The sequence below is a fragment of the Perca flavescens genome, chromosome 16 (genome assembly GCF_004354835.1).
Source record: "Perca flavescens isolate YP-PL-M2 chromosome 16, PFLA_1.0, whole genome shotgun sequence".
NCBI classification, from domain to species: Eukaryota; Metazoa; Chordata; class Actinopteri; order Perciformes; family Percidae; genus Perca; species Perca flavescens.
The window spans coordinates 4,466,490-4,487,046 of record NC_041346.1 but is presented as its reverse complement, the minus strand read 5'-3'; the positions used below and the strand labels follow the sequence as shown (position 1 = coordinate 4,487,046).

Genomic DNA, 20,557 nt, shown 5'->3' with positions numbered 1-20,557 from the left:
TAACCTACAGTATACAGCTACTGCATATTTTTCATTAAGCAGTGACTTTGTGGCTTTGCTTGGGCGAAGAAAAGGCAAGAGACAGAGCTTGAAAGCCAAAACAATATTAAAAAGAGAGTATGAACTGAGGTCAGAGTTTATCTGCCTTAGCAAAGCCCTTCAAGATTCATCCTTTACACAGACCAGCAGGACTACTCCTGCCACATGGCAATATGAAATCAATGTACTGGCACCCCAGTAAACCTTAACCTTAATTAATTCAATGTAAACGTTTGTCTTGTTGAAGCAATCCGGGATTGCTTAAAGACATTTAAATAAGAGCAACGAACAGAAATTGTTTCGGTCAAGCAGTTTTCTCCATCTTGAAAGTCTTCATCAGCCTCTCTGCTTTTAAAGTTCTCAATCCTCTTCAGTCACATCATTTCACATTAATCCTTTAAACCCTGGAATTTCAAGATTTGATTATAAAATGTTAAATGTCAGCTGCTTGCTTCTTAGAGCCCAACGCAGTAAATCTTCAGCTCACAAGAAAAGCAAAAAAAAACAAAAACATTTGGCCTCTTGATCTCCTCTCTATGCCTGCCTTCTCACTTTGACTGGACCCCCAGCGCAATCTTGAGGTACTCGTAGACCACGTAGCTGATGCTGACAGATGGAATGACTTTCATGAAGTTGGGTGCCAGGCCTCGGTAAAGTCCCGTGGGCCCCTCGGTCCTAATGATGTGTCTGAACAGGGCCGTCATGCTCATTTGAGGACCCCCTTCCAGTGTTGCTGAGGAAAACAGAGGAAGACAGGCTCATCCAACACTGCACCACACATAATGCTACTCCTGTGTTGACTTCTGCAGACGCATGGATCTTAACGTATGAACAAGTCAATGAACATCATAAGCCATGCCTAATGCGGATGCTCCAATCTGGATTTTGAAGCCACAATACAATCATTTCACATAAGAACTCTATAAATACTTTAGACAGAGGTTGCTGCCGCCACCTCCATTGTTTCCAAAGGACAGCAGAGGCTAAGGATAGACAGGACAGCTCTCGCAGAGAGATCTCGCTGCCGTCTGAGTTTATGTTGGAAGTAACCAGAGAAACCACACTGAGGAAAATGACGCAGGTGTTCATTTTACTATCCAAGTTCCCTGAACTATACATACACCTCAAACAAAGCAAACTTAATTTTTTACAAACCTTGCAGAAACATCAGCTTAAAGTTTGTATGTGGTCTTGGCCAATAAGCAATGTTTATGATGTTCGTTAGATTTGCAATATTAATTGTGTGGAATTATTGAACATTCCCTCAATTTTAAAAGATAATGTTTTTGGGGCATGTGATAGGACAGCTGAAGTCATGAAAGGGGAGATAGATGGGGAAGGACATGCAGCATGTCGAGGAGTAAACCTCTATATATGGGCACCCGCTCTACCAACTGAGCCATCCGGGCGCCCTTGGGAGGTGGGTGCTCTACCAGGTGAGCTACCTACATTCGTTCTATTTTAAGTTACAATCCATTGTGATACATGATAAGATTAGAGTACTGTAGGTGGAAACACCTCCCACTCTAGCCCCCACGTTGTTGTGGTACATGTCACGTCTTTTGTTTGGTGTAAAGAAGCAAACCTGGCGTAACCGGATTTTCTTTACAGCAGTAGTGCAGAATCTCGTTTGTAAGAGGCTGTAGACAGCAGCAGTAGAGCTCTGCAGTGACTGACCTTGTGCCTGCATTCGAGTCCTGACCAGGGCCAGTGGGTAGCTGGCCAGCTGGCCACACGTGCTGGAAGTGGTGCCACAAGCCAGGAGGACAAACACTCCCGGATTAGCGCTGTCTGTGGCAAAGCGCTGCAGCCAGTAATTCTTCAGAGTCTAACAAAAAGAGAGGAGAGCAAATGTGTCAGATTGAGAAAAAAAAAATAAAAAATTAAGAAGTTATTCCATGAAAACAACCACACACCTCATAGACAGCCAGGTCGATGCCAGCATAGGGGATGATGCCCAGCATGTTGGGGACATAGCCCTTGTAGAAAGCAGCCACACCCTCCTTCTGAAGGATATGTTTGGCACAATCCACGATGCCCGAGTACTGGCCTGTCCTCCCCAGGGCTAATCGTGTCTTCAAGACCTGAGAGGACAGGGTTGACTTTTAATGAAAGCTTGCACTTAAAAACACCAGTACACCTCATTTTACCCATCTAGACTCGCACCTTCACTTGCTCATCAACACATGCATAGACCACAATCCCCCACTGAAAATCTAAAACCACTCGTTCACCTTTTCATACACATACACACACACAGCAACCCAGCCCCCATTTCCATACCAAATTATCAATACACAGAAATCATGTTTCAAAGTTTCATAACATTAGCCTGTAACAGTTTACATACATATAGACAAGTCCCCCTCCCCAACAGTACACGGCGCCCCTGATGTGATGTCAGGCCTTCCGACAGATAAAAGAAACCACCACTTTGTTGTCCAAGAGTTTTAGAAAATCTTTCATACTTTAATTTTTTAAAGGTTATTTTTTTGGCTATTTTAGGCCTTTATTTTTGACAGGACAGCTGAAGACACGAAAGGGGGAATGACATGCAGCAAAGGGATGCAGCTCGGAATTAAACCTGCGTCCGCTGCGTTAAGAATTGAGCTAATCTCGCATTGCCAGACCTTCCTCCACAGCGCCGCATAGGAGGGTCTGGCTAGTCCACACAGCATTCCGGGATGGGAGAAAGACGTGATCTGGTTTATTGGCATTTCTTTAAACCAATCACATTCGTCTTGGGCGGCGCTAAGCGCTGCATGGGGCAACGGCGCCTCTGCAAAATAGTCTCAGGAAGGAACTTGTTTTGGTGGAACATGTACGTTCTAAAGTTGTTTTAGTCATTGCAACAGAAAACTCAGATTGGACAGATAGTCTAGCTAGCTGTCTGTCTGGATTTACCCTGCAGAGATCTGAGGAGAAGGTAACCATAGTCCTCAGAAATCCACCGGAGTTTAAAATGCCAACACAAAGAAAGTGTAAGGTAAGGGACATCTGGCCGAAATGAAAGACATCCGGCGGAATGTCTACCAGGGCGCCCTAAAAAATCTTTCATACTTGAACCAACATAGACTAACATACAGTTTACAAACACTTGTAAAGAACATGCATGTCATGGCAGTCTTGAGTATTTTTTTTTTTGTGATGAATGATTGGAGCACATACAGTACTTTATCACAAAAAAACATTCATGAATTGTGGTTCATGTATTATGGGTCCTCTGAAAATGTGACCAAATCTGCTGGGTCATAAATGGTCAAGTGAGAAACGAAATGAATGGTCAAGGATGGTCAAGAGTCAACCAAGATACCACCAATAAGCAGGTCTGTGGTGAAATAGAAGCTGCTGGAACACGGGTGTCAGGGTCCAAAGTCAAACATGTTTTACATCCCCACAGGCTGAGAGGCTGCCGGAATTCATGAAGCTTTTTGTGACAAAGACATATCAGTGCTCCAATCATTCCGTCGCAGAAAAGTAAGAGTTGTAGAAATGATTGGAAACTCAAGACTGCAAAGTGTTTACAAGTTTATGTAAACCTTTGACCACAACTGTATATATGTCATGCTTTTTATTAAAATACGTTATGTTATGATCGTCATTTACATAAACTACTTGATCAAACTTTGTCTGGGAGTCTGATGTGAACAGTACAGTTTCACATGATGCATTCAAGGCTAAAAGTATAAATGGGCAGTCAGTCACAAGACAAAAAGAATCCACCCCAATATTTCTGCATTTAAACATACTGAGTTATGAGTTGCTACACAACATTTACAGAATAACTACAATCCTTATTTTAAGCAAGGTCTTGCTTAAAAAAATTTTTTATTCTGTCTGTGCTCATTGATCTCTCACCTCCATGGGGTAGATGCTGCTCTGAGCGCTTGCTCCAGCCAGAGAGCCTGCCACCAGTCTCTCTGTGATGCCCAACGTCTCCTGGTTACTTCCAATTAATCGTTTAATCTGACAGACAGGACACGTTTTGTCATGCAACAACACAAAATGTGAAATAAAATAAACGGCTTATTGGAGTCAGAGCTGTATTGCTGCATACCTGTTCGTAGGCCATGAACTTAATAGCCGACTCAGGGGCTATTTTGATGACATTGATGCCGTTACCTCGCCACAGTGACCTCACACCACCCTCTCGGATCATCTGGACAAAGCCTCCAGTCATATGCATGCTGTTGCTCTTAGAGGCGTGAACCTATGGGAGGCCAGGAACAGGAAACACCGTCAGCATCTATTCACACTGTGATGTAGGACTGCAACTACCGATTATTTTCATAGTCGATTAATATGTTGATTTTTTTCTCGATTTAATCGATTAGTTAGTTAGAAAATGGTGAAAAATGCCCAAGCCGACATCCTCAAATGTCTTGTTTAATAATGCCCGAAATGATACCAAACTTCTACACTAGTACAAATAGGTTATGCACTCATAAAACAAGGGATTGTAAAGTTTGTAAGTACACCAGAAGTGTATGTAAATAACACTTGCCTGCTGGCTTCTGCTCTCTGCTGTTGTTGTTGCTGCAGTAAGACGAGTGCTTATGGACGTCTACAAATTACAACACCAAAAAGAGATGCAACAAAAATATTTATTAATTTAACTTATTTTTTAAAGTAAGTGCTGTAGTATAACTAGCAGGAGACAAGGTATAATTGAGGTAAGTTTGGAGACATTACCTTATTTAATTATTAAATTAATAAATATTTTTGTTGCATCTCTTTTCGGTGTTGTAATTTGTAGACGGCCCTAAGCACTCTTACTGCCCGGTAGTAACAGCGGCAGCAGAGACGAGAAGCCAACAGGAAAGGGTTATTTACATACACTTCTGATGTACTTACAAACTTTCCAATCCATCGTTTTATGAGTGCATAACCTATTTGTACTAGTGTAGAAGTTTGGTATCATTTCGGGCATTATTAGTGGGGTATTGTACAAGAGACACTCTCGGATCCATTAGCGCCTGCGCTAAGCTATTCGGCCGATAACACTAACTCTCCCAATGTTTGACCTGGGTGGAAAAAGCTTCTGGGGGGGTGTTTAGCTCGAGGTCATGGTGCAAAGGACCCTAGGGTGAAATTACTCCGAACAATCACTTTAAGCTCTTTTAAAGTCATTTAGTTTACATCATTGTATGAATTAGTGGTATAGGGTTGTATGGGGCGGGGACGTTGCAAGTATGCCATTCCAACTGATACCCCATAAAATCTCCCTCTTTTTTACAGCCCAATGTTGGCAGGTAAGGTGATGACCACTAATTAATTTCCCTTTGTTCAGTTTATATATAACGACAATATCCCTCTCTGAGAGTAATAATAATTCATCAGCTGTGTGTTATGCCTTACCTGCATGAGTACTTTGAGCCTGTCCAGTGGTGCTGTGCAGGTTCGGGACGCAGCACCAGCTCCCCCTCCAGCCACTAGGTGTCGCCACCACATTCCGGTTTTCTTCTCTTCTGCCGTGAACTCATCAGGCACCAACAAACTCTCCCCTACATCTAAGATCTAAGGAGGAAGCAGAGAGTTTCAGCCTTTTACCGTCTATGGTAACAGTTTTAATGGTTAGTGCCAGGGGATTACCAAATCAAGTTATAACACAAATCATAATAATAATAATTAATTAATAATTTATACTTTATTAATCCCGCAAGGGGAAATTACAATGTTTTCACCCTGTTGTTATTACACACAGGTCTGAATTACACACACATGCTCAGTACCTATACATGCACTAATGGAGAGATGTCAGAGTGAGGGAGCTGCCCATGGAAAGGCGCCCCGAGCAGTTGGGTGTTCGGTGCCTTGCTCAAGAGCACCTTGGCAGTGCCCAGGAGGTGAACTGGCAGAAGTGAAGTGCCAGAGTTTTGGTGCGATACAGGTAAAAGTGACGTATGAATATTAGTACTGTTTCAATATTTACCAGTCATTTTAATAATTACACATAGTTACAAACTACTCAAATGGCTTTCTCTGAATGCCTATATGCTTTTACAGAAAGTAAATGACATTATATATTATACTCATTACTAGATACCAAAGTATTCAGTTTTTACAAGAATCTTTTCTTAACATACACTTTATCTTATTACTGTATATCACAAAGATAAATACCCAACAAATGTCGGTAAATTATACTTTCATCATTAAGCTATAAACTCCAATTCTAAGCTAAACATTGCCAGTTCCTGCGGTCACTTTGCGACGGAACAAAGGAGGACCTTGGGATGGATGCAGATTTTTCCTTTAATTTAAGATGAAAAAATATGATCCAACATACATTCTAACTAATGCAATTAGCATCTATAAGTGCCTAATTACGTGTCTTTGGTATTTTCATCATTTCAAACGTAACATTCTGGCAACCGCGTTGAATGTTTCCTTGTCATCTACTTTCACATTGCCCCAACATATACATTTGAACAGGAAAGATGAGATTTTGACTTAGGGTCTGCTCTTAATGTTTCTTGCCCTTGCTTTGAAGTGGAGAGGAAGAGTCATACCGTGGAGTGTTTCCAGTAGAGGATGATCTCAGGAATGTTGTCTGCTGGATGCAGGAGGTGGTAATCCCGCCACTCATTCCAGTCAATCGTCATTGTGCCATTTTGATCCATACTGGGGATTTAAAATACAACCATCAACAACCAAATCCAGTTAGGAATGTAACAGTTTTAGACAGTAGGAAGAACAAGCTATCTGCTCGCATGCACTGTTACTTCTGAACAATGGCAACACTTCTTATGGCTTCCTTTATGAGTTCAAGTGCATTCTGTTGTGGCAGGATGCTTCACTTGATCACTCACGCAACTGCTTCACCATATTATCACAGCATTTCTTTGTTTTGCCAATGTGTTATTTGTTGCATTTTCCATCTGAAATCACTGTATAAAATGGCAGCTGGTAACTGAATTACACAGACTAGACAGACTGCAGTGGTGTACAGGGTAGCACTGGCTGAGCAAGCAGACTATAGAATCTACTACTTACTACAAGATAGGGGCCCAGATATGACCCCTCCTGACTCTGAGATCAGCCAGAGAGAAGAACAGACGGACGGACAGACAGACAGACAGACAGACAGGAGGTTAGAGGAACTAGACAAGGATCACACCAAGCCAAAACAATATGAGCCAGTTGCTGCTGATAAATAGAACTAAAAAGTTCATATGAGACTAAAGCCCTTTCAGACATGGAATGTGTAACATTGCTTGCTTCATGGATCTGTCGATCTTCTTTGTCGTTCAGACACAGGTGGCCATGATGTAAAGGTTTGCGGGAATGGAGTGAGAAAAACAATCCTGGGGAATCACGGATCCTGCTTTTGATTTCAACTATCAAAATCAAAAGCTAATTTCAATCAATTTTCAATTTAAAATCAAAATCATGACAGCCCTACTGCCATGACATTTGGGTCGTCACACACCCAAGTTGTGTCTCTTCCCAGGAAAAAACATCAAGAGCAGACTTTACCATTAGGCAAGGTAGGCAACTGCCTGGGGCCCCCAACTAAAAGGGCCCCAAAAAGCTATAGTACTTTGCGCTGGTAATGCATCTTTTTCACTCTTCACTTTAAGTAAACATTTGAATGCAGGACTTGTTTTTCTCCTATTGTGAGATATGGCGTAATTTGTGGGAGGTTTATGTTTGGATATTTTGTATATTTATGTTTAGTTTAGGGCTGGGAAAAAATTCGATTTGATTTAAAAATCGAGTTGGTAGGTCAAGATCAGATCACATGCGTAAAAATGTGACATATACTATGCGATAAAAAAGGAGGAAGACATCACAGATACACACACAGACACTCACAAACAGCAACTGAACATATTTGTGAATCTATTAAGTGTATTAGAGACTGGATCACAGAATTACACTCACCTTTTGAGAATCTTGTCAGCCTGTTCCTCGGAGATGTTCACTCCCAGGTCACGCAGAGACTGCATGATTTCTTGCGAGTCAATCCGGCCTACTCCACAGAAATAAATGTGTTATTTATTATTTATGAACTCCACTACTTTTACACATCTAGGTCAGTTTACTAGTCCCAATTAGAAATACTTAACCTCTAAAAACAAGTCTGATCATTTGGACCTTTCCCCTCTGGCAGGCACAAAAACGGTTTCTTCCCCGCTGCAGTCAGCTTCATTAACACAACCCCAGACCCCCCTAAGTCTAAAAAATGAACCCATGTCATCAGGGTTATCTCAGCTTGAGCCTAAAGTCTAGAGCTTAATAACAGAAAGCTGTCATTACAAACCAGGGCCGTGGAGTATAAAAAGGTGTGGGCATTTAGCGGGCAGGGATGGTCTTATGAAAAGATTTTACGAGTTGCATTATGGGAATTAAGCTTTTTTGGAGTTTGACCCAAACTAAGGACTAAATTCAGGATATCACCACTGCTGCTTCAGTTCTGAACATAAACGCAATACTAAATCGCTAGATTTAGTAGAATTGTACCAAGATTTCTTACCATCGTTCTTCTTGTCCAGACTCTTGAAGACCAGCCGGAGTTTCTTCTCGTGGTCTCTGAGATAATGAACAAACTCCTCAAAGTCTAACTGTCCGTCCAGGTCTTTGTCTCCTGCTTTCACTATTTTCTGTAAGGAGAGAAGAGACAGGAGAAACCTTTTAGGGAGAGCTACTTTTTGTAATTAAACGTTTCAGTAAGCTGCATTACTGTAGCTGTTTATACAGCAACATTACCTGTAAAGGATATTAGAGATGGTAGTATAAGAGATATTTTGCTGTTTCGAATCCAGCTCTGTGTGGGCAGTAGGGGTGGTACGGTTCACAAAACCCACGGTTCGGTTCGTATCACGGTTTTAGGGTCACGGTTTTCGGTTCTGTACGGTTCTTATTATTTTTTCTTTTAATCTTTAACACTCCAGAAATATACTTCATATGATATATAGCTAAAATTAGCATACTGAATGCATGTTGCACAATACATGCACTCCACTCTCCATTTGAGGAGTGGTCGGCTCGGCGCCTCTCAAAATCTGACGAAAATCTTTGTCGAAAAAAACCAAACAGATTCAGCAACTGCATGGCCTATTTTTCGCTTAAAAGGTTTTCCGAAACACGTTTCGGTGAACTTATTTTGGTAAAACACAAAATGGTATTCAGAACGAGACGCCATTAGAGTCGGCTTTGAAATTTGGGAGCAGCAAGACCCACGTGACGTGTTCGTCCAATCAGCTGCCATGTGTTGCGTTCGTCCCGCTCATCCCGCTCGTCATTTCCAGTAAGTGTTTTAACATAGGCGTCGAAAGTGGGCACTACGGCAGTAAGTGGTTAGTGCACATTAACAGTGTACTGACGAACCATGCAACGCACACACGCTCCGAATCGAGACAAGCGAACCGAGCGGTTCGGATGTTTTTTCATGAACCGTACCACCCCTAGTGGGCAGTGTGTGCAGCTGAACAGTGATTGGCTTCCCTCCATGGCGAGGTCTGCTGAGATCCACCGAGATCCGCCGGATGACGTGGAAACTGTTGGTTCGCATTATCCACCAGATTTCAGCAGACCTCCGCAGAGAGCGGCACAACGGAGAGAAACGAAACAACATTCATCTGCACACAATGCCCACACTAAGATGACACAGAGCTGATTTAAAATCGACAAAGTAGCCATTTAACTTGAATTAATTCCCTGCTGTTATCAAAGAAAGCCATATAGCTTTGTGGACAGAATGTGACAAACAGTAGGTCAGAGTGTGGATGCTTCCACCTCCATCTCCTGCCATCTGTGCACTGTTGACTCAGCCTGCAGTTTAGACCACTTTACAGCAATCACACATATTGGGTTATTAGTAATCTTACACAGCTCATGGCGCTTTTGGCCAATATGGCCAAATGGAAAGATTTCTACTAGGAATTACAGTTCACTGGAGCATGAATATACACTTAACAGCAGGAAATTGCTACCTAAGGGAAGGAACAGCTGGGTGTGCAGGCTAGTGAGAAAATATACAAGTTTGTCTCTCACATAATGCACCTGGGCAATACTTTGCCAAATGATTTGCTCAGCTAGCTAGGAGGCAAAACTGACTAAGCATGCAAAAAAAAAAAAAAAATCAACCATGTGCACCACTGGATGGAGACCAGTCCATAGGCCACTGTTTGATGAACATTACACTACAAACTACCTAAAGGATTATAGCAGCAGTTTTGTTTACTTTAGTCCTTTACATCTGCTTTTAAAGTTACAATATGTCATCATAGCATTGTAATGCAACTGCAATAGTGGAACTGTACTACCTCATGGTTGCAGACAAGTCCATATGTGACTAAACTGTTAGAGAGACTCTACAAACATGCATTGAAAATAATGGGCAAAAGGCCAACCAGATCACGTCCTGAGAGATCTGAACATGTTAAGATTTAATAACTACATTGCATGTAGGTGTCTTGTATGTTTATGTGCTTTATATATTTTAATTGTGGAAATGTTTAATGTTGTTTTAATTACTGGTTAAAAGCCCTTCTAGGGACGGGCATTGGAAATTAGCAATAGTTATAAATGCTGTGATGCTGTACATTGGAGATTTGTTGCACAAATGTCTATGTCTAATGCTGTACATTGGAGATTTGTTGCACACGTCTTTGTTTAATGCTGTACATTGGAGATCTGTCTATCTATTCAAATACACATGAAATGAAAAAACATGAAAAAGTAAAGATCATTTAAAAACGATCTAATACTTTAGAACAGGGGTCTTCAACATTTATTACGCCAAGGACCCCTTAGCTAAAAAAAGAGACGGAGCAGGGACCCCTTACTATATATGTTGTATAAAATAGAGTTGGATATTAAACTGGGCCTACAAAACCTAATTTTCTCAGGCATTTCTCACATTAATTACAGTGTGTGTAGGTGTGTGTGTGTGTGTGTGTGTGTGTGTGGGGGGAAGAGGGTTAACTTGTATGTTCGTTTTTATGAATGGCCTTGTGTTGATGCTTATACTGTAAACTTATTCATGTTTATGCTTTGTTCTAATGTTTATGTCAATTGCATGATGCACACTTGTCTGTGAGAGGATTTTTTGTTAATAAAAAAAATTATCTATAATGTGCTGATAGATGTACCAAGTGCCACTGTAACTATTCATCTTGGGAAAAATATAGTTGAAATACAGTTGAAAATATAGTTTTACTTTTCTTAGATATGGCAATGCAATATCTACACACACTTGTGGCACAAAGTGCGTAGTGGAGTTGCGGTGCGCTATTGCCTGTGCATCAGCCACATCGGGTGACCCTTCGCTAAGCCACGCCTTAAAACCGCCACTGGCCGTAACTAGGCGCGGGAGGTCTGTCAAGCTTTCGAGCGAGGGAAATACGCCGAAGCGTTGTGCGTATGGATTGTGCAAATCCGATTCCCGGTATCCTAAAAGTTTGGACGGGGTGGTGGAATTTTTTCCCTTCCCGAAACACACTAACACGCTAATGTTAGCTAGCTAGCTAACTCAGCACAGCATTGCTTGGAAATAATGATGGTTCTTTGTTCATAATGCATATATTTGAACGTACAATAAAGGACAATTCCAGCGCAAAATGAACCTAGGGGTTATTAACAGATGTGTACCCACTCGATCTTTCTCTGGGACATGTTTTCATGCTAATCGAATGTATTTGTAGCTGGAAACAAGCTAGCGTGGACCGCTGATTAACAACGCTAGTATTCGGGGCACAAGGAAAGTAAAAACAAATCGCTATTTATACCACTAAAAAGGCTAAAAATATCACCACACTTCAACGGTAGCATAATGAGGGTCCTTACATGTTAACCGAAACATTGAGAACATAAGTAAGTGTACAGACAGTTTATTAAAAAGATAGATTATAAAGACAGTCACGTTCTCGTATACAGGCAGCCATCGTCTTGGGAGCTACTCTCTTTCTAAACTATCTTTTTAATAAACTGTCTGTACACTTACAAAGTTCTCAATGCTTCGGTTAACATGTATGGACCCTCATTATGCTACCGTTGGAGTTTGGTGATATTTTGAGCCTTTTTAGTGGTATAAATAGCAATTTGTTTTACTTTCCCTGTGCCCCAAATACTAGCATTGTAAGCTAATCAGCGGTCCTCGCTAGCTTGTTTCGAGCTACAAACACATTCAATTAGCATGAAAACATGTCTGTTAATAACCCCTAGGTTCGTATCATTGCAAAGTGTTCAGGCTAATGTTTTGTGTTTATTCCACAAGACCTATGGATAAGATGTTTGATTTATAATTATTAGATTATTTTCAAATTTCACTTACCCTGCTGTGCATGAACATAGCTGTTCCTCAATTTGTGTGTTTCCCATTTGAATGGTCAGTGTATGAGGCGGCTCACATTATGGCATGACCTAGAAGCTTTAGCTTCAATCGGTTGCAAATTATGTCATGGATATATCCCTTGAATGCATACTGCAGTCCCTTTTGTCTTGCGCTCTCAGATATTTCACCTGTTTGCCAAAAATTATTAATTATCTCCTTGGGAATGTCTAACACCGGTGCATACATACTGTAATAGACGTGCCAGGCACGAAAGCTTGTCAGGCGTAGCAACAGTAACTAAGGGTGTCATTAAGTCAATTAAAGGGCTTAGCAAAGGGTCAATTGACGAATTGGTTCAACAGGTTGAATCGTATTGGCCATGCACACCGCGTAACGGTTGTCTTGTGGACACCAAATATCTCTGCCACATTCTGCACAGGTGGCCAACTTGTACAATGCTACCTCTCTCCACTTAGCCAAATAATTTAGCTTCTAAACTTTTTAATTTAGCAAGCCGGTTTGCAATCTACAACCATACATAACACTTTGCGTAGTCTAGTTTATTCGCTCTAAACCAGTTGATGGAAACGCTTCTAATTCACATTTTCTTTTTTGCGACATTTTAAAAGTTTGCTTAAAATTCCCTTGACAATTAGATAGAAACATGACTACTGAGTAAACAGTAACATTGACTTGGTTCTCAAGGGTGAATACAGCTTAAGCAGTTACATGGCGCCGTTACTTTTCTCAGAATCCTACAAGTGTAAAATAAATTAGTTACTCACATCCATTACATCTCAATGCTCCCAGTGTTTGTGACAGTGACCTCTAAAAGTGTCAAATCATCTCATTCTTACTCCTCAATCAAAAACAGTTTTCAATGACAATGGAAAACAATATTTTCAATTCCTTAAATTTATGTTGTGCCTTGACCAAAGTAAAAAAAACTATTTACATTAAGGGACTAGATAAGATGGAAGGAAATGTATTTTCCATTTGTAGCACACTTAATTATAGGACAAAACACACTGCTAGCAACTGCACATTTTCAGCTTTGTATTGACTGCTCCTATGAACTGATGAACTGTTGAAGTAAGAGAAAAAAAATGTGGATGTACTTGACAGCTTCCAAATGAAGGTGTCGGAGTAAAGAGCAGTGTATTTCTGGAAAATAACATTTAGCTCGGTGAGTCAATAGTGGGTAAATACAGGTTAGCAAGACTAAGCTTAGCAGCTCTGTGAGGCTGTACTTAGGCACAGTGGTGCTTCAAAGCAATTAGGACCATGAAGATCACCAAATTTTGTGCCAACCCATCCAGTAGATGTTGAGATACTCTACAGGACAATTTAAAAGTCTGACCTGATGGTGGTGCTGGATAAAAACGTCAAGGGTCCAGCCACCTGCTTTATCCTACCTGTTGAAGATCCGTAGGTGGTGCCACCATGATTAATACTTGTGGAGTAACACTACTGCTGCTGTTTTTTGTACTGTTAGAGGAGTGTGCAGTCTTTTCCTGGAGACCAGCTTGCAGCTCTATGCAGCTCCCAGTAGCCTCAGTCTCTTTCTCCCCTGGAAATTGAGTGTCAGCAGGCTTACACTGCGTCCTGCCAAAAAGACTCTGGCACAGGAAAGTCAGCATGCCCTGCATCATCATCAAACTGGGGCTTACTGTGTCTGAGTGAATGTCCTTTCATCAAACGCAACAAGGACACTTAACTGTGTCTGTTGGCTGACACAAAGAGTTGAACTAGCAGAACAAGTGTAGAAAAAGCTGAACAATGCGGGACTGTAAGGAGGGCTGCTCCACTTTCTTCCAATACGCTGCTCCAGCTCAGTGTCCCATCTTCTTACTGGATCTCTTTCTCATTTAAATCACTCAAGTTAAAAGACGTCCAGGTTCAGGTCCACAGAGAACAAACAAAAGTAGCAGGATAAAAACTAAATGCTCTTAACTCTTGCTATTTAACTTCCAAGGCATGATTGGTTCGCCGTTTATCAAACCCAGAATTAATAATAAAGTATCTTATGTTGAGAATAATTAAATGATTGCAGGAGCAGCAGCAGCAGCAGCAGCAGCAGAAGGCGGATTTGGCATTTAGCATCAGCAGCTAGAGAAATGTATAAAAGACAGCCTATAGAAACCTGCATCATCACTGCAGCTTAGCCTGACCAATCACTGCAGCCCATACTAGCAGGTTCGACTGTCGAGTCATGAACGAGCCACTCAGCCAATGGAGGACAGGATAGCAGCATGAAAAAATGAATTTATGCCTTCAAATCGTCAGCCAGAGTAGAAGAGAGGTGGGGTGAGAAGAGCAGGTTTTCCCCTTGGTCACACCTCCCTCTCAGCAGCAAAATTCTGCTGAGTGATGCCTTCCTACTCCCTCCCGCATTATCCTCCTGCACTCCCCCCGAGTCATCCCAAGCACACTGTCAGCATCCAGCAGGTAATCCTATCCACCAGAGAACCGAGCTCCGCTGTATTTTAATTCTCAACCATGGACTGTAAAAAATAATGGAGGTAGCATTAGTGACGTCAGCCATTTGATTGTGGGGTTGCTGCGTTGAAGCCAGGAGTTTGCATTTTGGCCGTCGCCATCTTGGTATTTTGGAGCCAGAAGTGACCATATTTCAGGCACGCGGGTACCTATTTTTTGACCAGGGGTGCTGAATAACAAAATAATGGATGTCTTGATGATTTCTCCCCCAAGGAAATGTTTTGGATTTTGACAGCTAAATACGTCAATTTAGCGCAGTGTATGGGTGAGAGTGAGAAGTTTTAGAAAAGTCCTGGGCAGCCACAAACTCAACTGTTCGCTCGAACCCGAACCCGCGCCGCTGCAAAGGGCTCAGCCCACATGGGGCGAACGCTCCAATTGGCTGAGCTACAGATCATTTTATTAATTTTTAGTAGGCTATATTCAAACCTATCCATATCCTGTTTTTTGCTATTTATTTAATCCTCATTTGATATACAAAAATATAAATAATGTCAGACAGCGAATAAGTAATTATTTAAAAAATATAAAATCCAGCTCCTGCCAGCAGGGGGTGCTTCAGCAACCCCCTTCCCACGCCCTTGTCATATTTGGACAAAAATCAACCCGGAGAGGATGACGCGGCTAAGCCAGTGTCTCTATGGTTTCAATAGCGCTGCCCTAGCTAAAACCTAAAGAAATAATGTTGCCGATTTTCAACCCTTCTGACTCGAGTCATCCACGGCAGTACAGACCTTCCCTTAAGTTACCAGCTAACGATAGCGCTAGCTTTGGTTGACAAGGTGCTACCGAACATTGACAAGACATTTTTAGATCACTAAAATGTTCCAGTCAACTTTAATGAAGTGAAAACACACATTGTGAGGGTCAAAGTTTAAGATGAAAACTGGTAAGAGCAAATTATGTTTAACCATGTATCCAGCTCATTTAAATAGCTCACGTTACTGTATTGTGTGAACAGTTAACTTCATCTATTATTGTACAGTACAGGCCAAAAGTTTGGACACACCTTCTCATTCAATGCGTTTCTTTATTTTCATGACTATTTATATTGTAGATTCTCACTGAAGGCATCAAAACTATGAACGAACACATATGGAATTATGTACTTAACAAAAAAGTGTGAAATAACTGAAAACATGTCTTATATTTTAGATTCTTCAAAGTAGCCACCCTTTGCTTTTTTTGATAACTCTGCAAACCCTTGTTGTTCTCTCAATGAGCTTCATGAGGTAGTCACCTGAAATGGTTTTCACTTCACAGGTGTGCTTTGTCAGGGTTAATTAGTGGAATTTGTTCCCTTATTAATAAAAAAGCAAAGGGTGGCTACTTTGAAGAATCTAGAATATAAGACATGGTTTCAGTTATTTCACGCTTTTTTGTTAAGTACATAATTCCATATGTGTTCATTCATAGTTTTGATGCCTTCAGTGAGAATCTACAATGTAAATAGTCATGAAAATAAAAAGGAAACGCATTGAATGAGAATGTGTGTCCCAACTTTTGGCCTGTACTGTATGTGGTGTTTATTTGCAAAGTGGCAAATGTTCCACCAAAACTATTTCCCAGACCATTTTGCAGAGCCACCATCGCTGCGTGATGATTAATTTACCGGCTGGCCGGTTAATAACATGGTTTGTCTAGCACCAAACATTCAAAGTCATTTTTGGCCAGTTTTTACAGCTCATGTGTATTGGACTAATCAGATTGGATCACAAATGAGAAGAGCCTTCTGTGTGTGCTCTCACACGCACTGTGGTTTTTCAAGCTGAACAGCCAATCAGATGGATTGGACACAAAAAACTAAGGTGATGGTTGCTCACCGTGGGCCCAACTTGGACAGGCGGCCGACAATCTCCTTGGTGTGTCAGGGCCTTAACAGCAAGCTTCAACGAACTGATTTGTAACGTTAGAGTCGGGCCATCAGCAGATTTTTTGTCCATTTAGATCGATCCAGGGGTCCATGTATCAGTGTAGCCGTATCTGTGACAATTTAACCGGTACTAGGGATGTAACAATGCACTCAATTCACGATATGATATACAATTTTCTCACGATTTGTTTCAACAGAATGAAATGACTGAAAAGGTTTCCTTTATTTATATAAACTGTGGAAAACAGCAGATGTGTCCTCTTATCAAAAGTGCAACTGAAAGGAGTATTTTATCTTAAATAACAAAACAAAAAAAAATTAAAGAAAGGCTTGTTTATTGCTAAGGCCATATGGTTAAATTTAAATGATTTATTTAAAATGTAATAACAATAACTTATGAGAACAACTTTCATAACCAGTCATTTGCTGTAGAAGCAACACCAGATGGCAGAAGGGTATTTTACAACAACACGTTGTACGTCCTGGTGCTGGAATACAGTTACACTTGACTGTTTAGCGGTCAGCTTTTTAACTGTGTTTAAGCCAGCTAACGTTACTAGCTAACGGCAGGCTAACATTACCTGCCCTTCTATGCTCTGCTGTGCCCTGCTACATCCTGTACCGCCCTGCTATGCCATGAACTACTACAACTACTATTTCTGCTCATTGTTCCAGTATCTTTATTGTGATTATTATTACCATTGTCCATCACGCCCCCAACCAGCACCGTCAGACACCGCCTACCAAGAGCCTGGGTCTGTCCGAGGTTTCCCCGTAAAAGGAAGTTTTTCCTCACCACTCATGGTTTCTTCCTAAAAAGGGAGTTTTTCCTCACCACTAAATGCTTGCTCTTGGGGGGAATTACTGGAATTGTTGGGTCTTTGTAAATTATGGAGTGTGGTCTAGACCTAATTTATCTGTAAAATCTACCTGAGATAACTGTTGTTATGATTGGATTCTATAAATAAAATTGAACTGTAATGTTAGCTAGCTTCACGCCCTGGGCGGTTTAAAAATTGCATCGAGATTAAATTTTTTTTATCTCAACTGGTTGTAATCTTTACAGATTTAAATAGAATTTTAACCGATTCACGATGCATCGTTACATCCCTACCAGATACCGATTCATATCCGTGAATCTTTACACCCCTACTATTTATGTCTCACATAATGTTGATTTAGTCTTTAGTTTAGTTGTGCTTTCAATTTACTAATTTGTGCTCTTAAATTACTCATTCATGCTCATTTGATATTGTTTTTGGCATTATACAGCCGATCATGACTTACTTATTTGTGCTCTCAAGTTTTTGCATTATACAGCCACTTTTAAGCTCTGTCTCTTGCTGCCCAAACAAAGTCACAAGCCAATCCTTAAGTGAACCATTATCGACACCTGTCATACAAGGCTGGATGGATCCATAGATCCATGCTTTCTTTATGTCTCTGTTTAGCTGACAGGAGAGGCAGGTCCTACAACGTTTTGTGCTGCTGTAGCCCATGCTTTAAGATTCAACTATGTGTGTGTTAAAAGATTTACGGCTACACCACTGCTGTACAAAGCTGTTACTTCTCTAACCTGTGGCTTTCCTGTTAGCTTGAACATCTTGCCCATTCTAATGTTTAGTCAAACAGTAACTGAACCCTATTGACTTTGTTTGCAGGCTTTTTATATGGACTGAAGTTTATCATTTACTGTTAAAAGGAACTGCAAAAGTATTAACGAGAAGCTGTATATTCCTAGTATATATATTCATTGTTGTCAAAAAATCTGCTTAAAGAAGAGCGCTGTCAAATGTATGCATGTATGTGTAGATACAGGATATATTATTTTGAGATTTAATACACCTGACAGTTTCAAGTTGTGTAGAAACTATAGAGGAGCTTGAACCATGAATTGTTATTAGGGGTTAATCCTGTGACCTCTGTGGTTTGGACATTTGCCACAATGTCAAACAACATGTAGAAGGTACCATTATCCAGGATTATGTGACTATCCTCAGCAAACAAAGAGAGAAATTTCCAGAGAAGCAGAGATTTCCACAACTCTGATCTGCTTCCAGTCCAGTGTGTCAAATGAGGTCAGGGGAGACTCCCTTACTCAGTTACTGTTTCTGCAAAGTGGTCACTACAATTGCTGCATGACGTGTATTTAATCAAATATGCATTGGCTAATCCACTGCCTTTCAGCAGGAATACCCTTGAAAAAAAAATAAAGAATAGTAACCCAATCAAAACCTAATTCTTCATCAAAAGCCTGTGACCAGATTTAGCTCAGGGCTCCATTTTTAACATTATAAATTAACATTTTAAATCGGATGCACTAGGGTGGCCACCTTTTTTTTTTGGTAATTTAGATGGCCCCAAAATTTTAAATTTGGTTTTCAGATGTTGATGTTTCACTTATGTTGTTGAAATAAAAGCTAAATCCTAGATCGAAAGATATTTTAATTTTGCTGCCATTTGTAGTTTTAATTGGTCTTTTGGCCTACAAATTATTGCTTGCTGGGTTACTTACATGTACACACACAAATTAAAAAATGTATTCACTAATGGGTTTTCATTTTTACCAAAAATATGTCAACTGCGTTTTGTTATTCTGTACATGAGTATTTCATTTCTAGCATTGTTGGTTACAGTTTTGGCACTTTCACTGCTGTTGTTGTTTTCCTTAGTGTCTTGTCATTGTCCCTTACTGTTACTCTTATCTATCTTTGCTGACTAAATAGCACTCAACTGTCAGTTCCTCGTCTCTCTCTCTGCATGTTATGTTACTACTACATTACTTACATACTGATGCACTTTATGTCCCAATGGGAAATGCATTTTTTATTTTTATTTAATCTAACGTTACATGGAAACACTAAGTCAAAAATATAGACAGCAACACAACAAGACAAATTAAACAAAAACAAAACACCTCATACACTGAAGCTCAAATATGTCCACTTACCATGAGCTCATGTTCAGTCCGATGTACCCCTAATTTCTTCAGCCCAATTGTCAGGTCGTTGACACAAATGCCTCCATCACCGTTCACATCCAGGACTTGGAACAACACTTTCAGTCTGTGCTCCTGCTCAGGCCCTCCACATATGTCACATGGATGCGCTGATTGACCGGGGTCAGAGTGCCAGTCACCAACCACGGGCTGTCGGGGGACTGGTTTAGATGGGGGACATGAGGAGGGGTCTTCCGCGTGCCCGCCTCCGCCGCCCGGGTCGACTCCTCGGTGGGTTTCGTCCGATCGGCACTGGCAGAATACATCACTGACCAAGGGGGGCATCAATGAACCCTGCTGGTGCATCATGAGACTATTCGCCCCCTGAATAGTTTGACACTCTACGTTACTTGCCGGTTGAGAACTTAAAAGAGCACTTGAGGCCAGTTACTGTGTATCTCGAGACCTGACTACCACGTCACATGTCCCTCCATTTCAGCCCCGGCACTGAAAGGAAAAGCTACCAGAAGCCGGTTAGCTTACAATCCCGACTTTTCACCACGAACACATTCGAGGAGTTGACCTCAGACGAAAATTGTTCTTTTCTATAACCTCACTTGAAAAATTAGCACAGGTAACTAGCGTTTTCAACCATAGACTGTTCAACGTACCGCCAACTATAGATGCCGGTAAAACGAGACGCGATGATAAGATGAGGATACTGAGCTGTCAGCGCCTTTACCATCTATTAAAATGACTTCACCGCATCGCACGTTAGAGTTTATGCGGAGCTCGTTTATCGCACATAACGAAAAATACGGTTAGTGTAATAAACAGCAATGTAAACAAGATGTTTGTTCAAATAGCCTATTTAAGTCCTGTTAACTTGCCGACGGAAAAGGGAAACGCATTCGGCTCCGTGAAGCGA

The 20,557-nt window shown here is 41.0% G+C and overlaps 1 protein-coding gene across 1 annotated transcript in view; it reads right to left on the bottom strand.

Moving 5' to 3' along the window:
• Window positions 1-20,553, bottom strand: part of slc25a25b (solute carrier family 25 member 25b) — a 21,797-nt gene extending 1,244 nt beyond the window's left edge. The window contains exons 1-10 of the mRNA XM_028601459.1: window positions 19,642-20,553; window positions 8,519-8,645; window positions 7,927-8,014; window positions 6,552-6,663; window positions 5,398-5,556; window positions 4,097-4,249; window positions 3,898-4,005; window positions 1,956-2,123; window positions 1,717-1,867; window positions 1-772 (exon numbers count right to left, since the gene is read on the bottom strand). The exon at window positions 1-772 is cut by the window's left edge and continues 1,244 nt beyond it. Of these exons, the coding sequence (XP_028457260.1) occupies window positions 588-772; window positions 1,717-1,867; window positions 1,956-2,123; window positions 3,898-4,005; window positions 4,097-4,249; window positions 5,398-5,556; window positions 6,552-6,663; window positions 7,927-8,014; window positions 8,519-8,645; window positions 19,642-19,998 (1,608 nt within the window). The 5' untranslated portion in view covers window positions 19,999-20,553 and the 3' untranslated portion in view covers window positions 1-587. The remainder of the gene's footprint in view (window positions 773-1,716; window positions 1,868-1,955; window positions 2,124-3,897; window positions 4,006-4,096; window positions 4,250-5,397; window positions 5,557-6,551; window positions 6,664-7,926; window positions 8,015-8,518; window positions 8,646-19,641) is intronic.
• Between the last annotated feature and the right edge of the window lie 4 nt (window positions 20,554-20,557).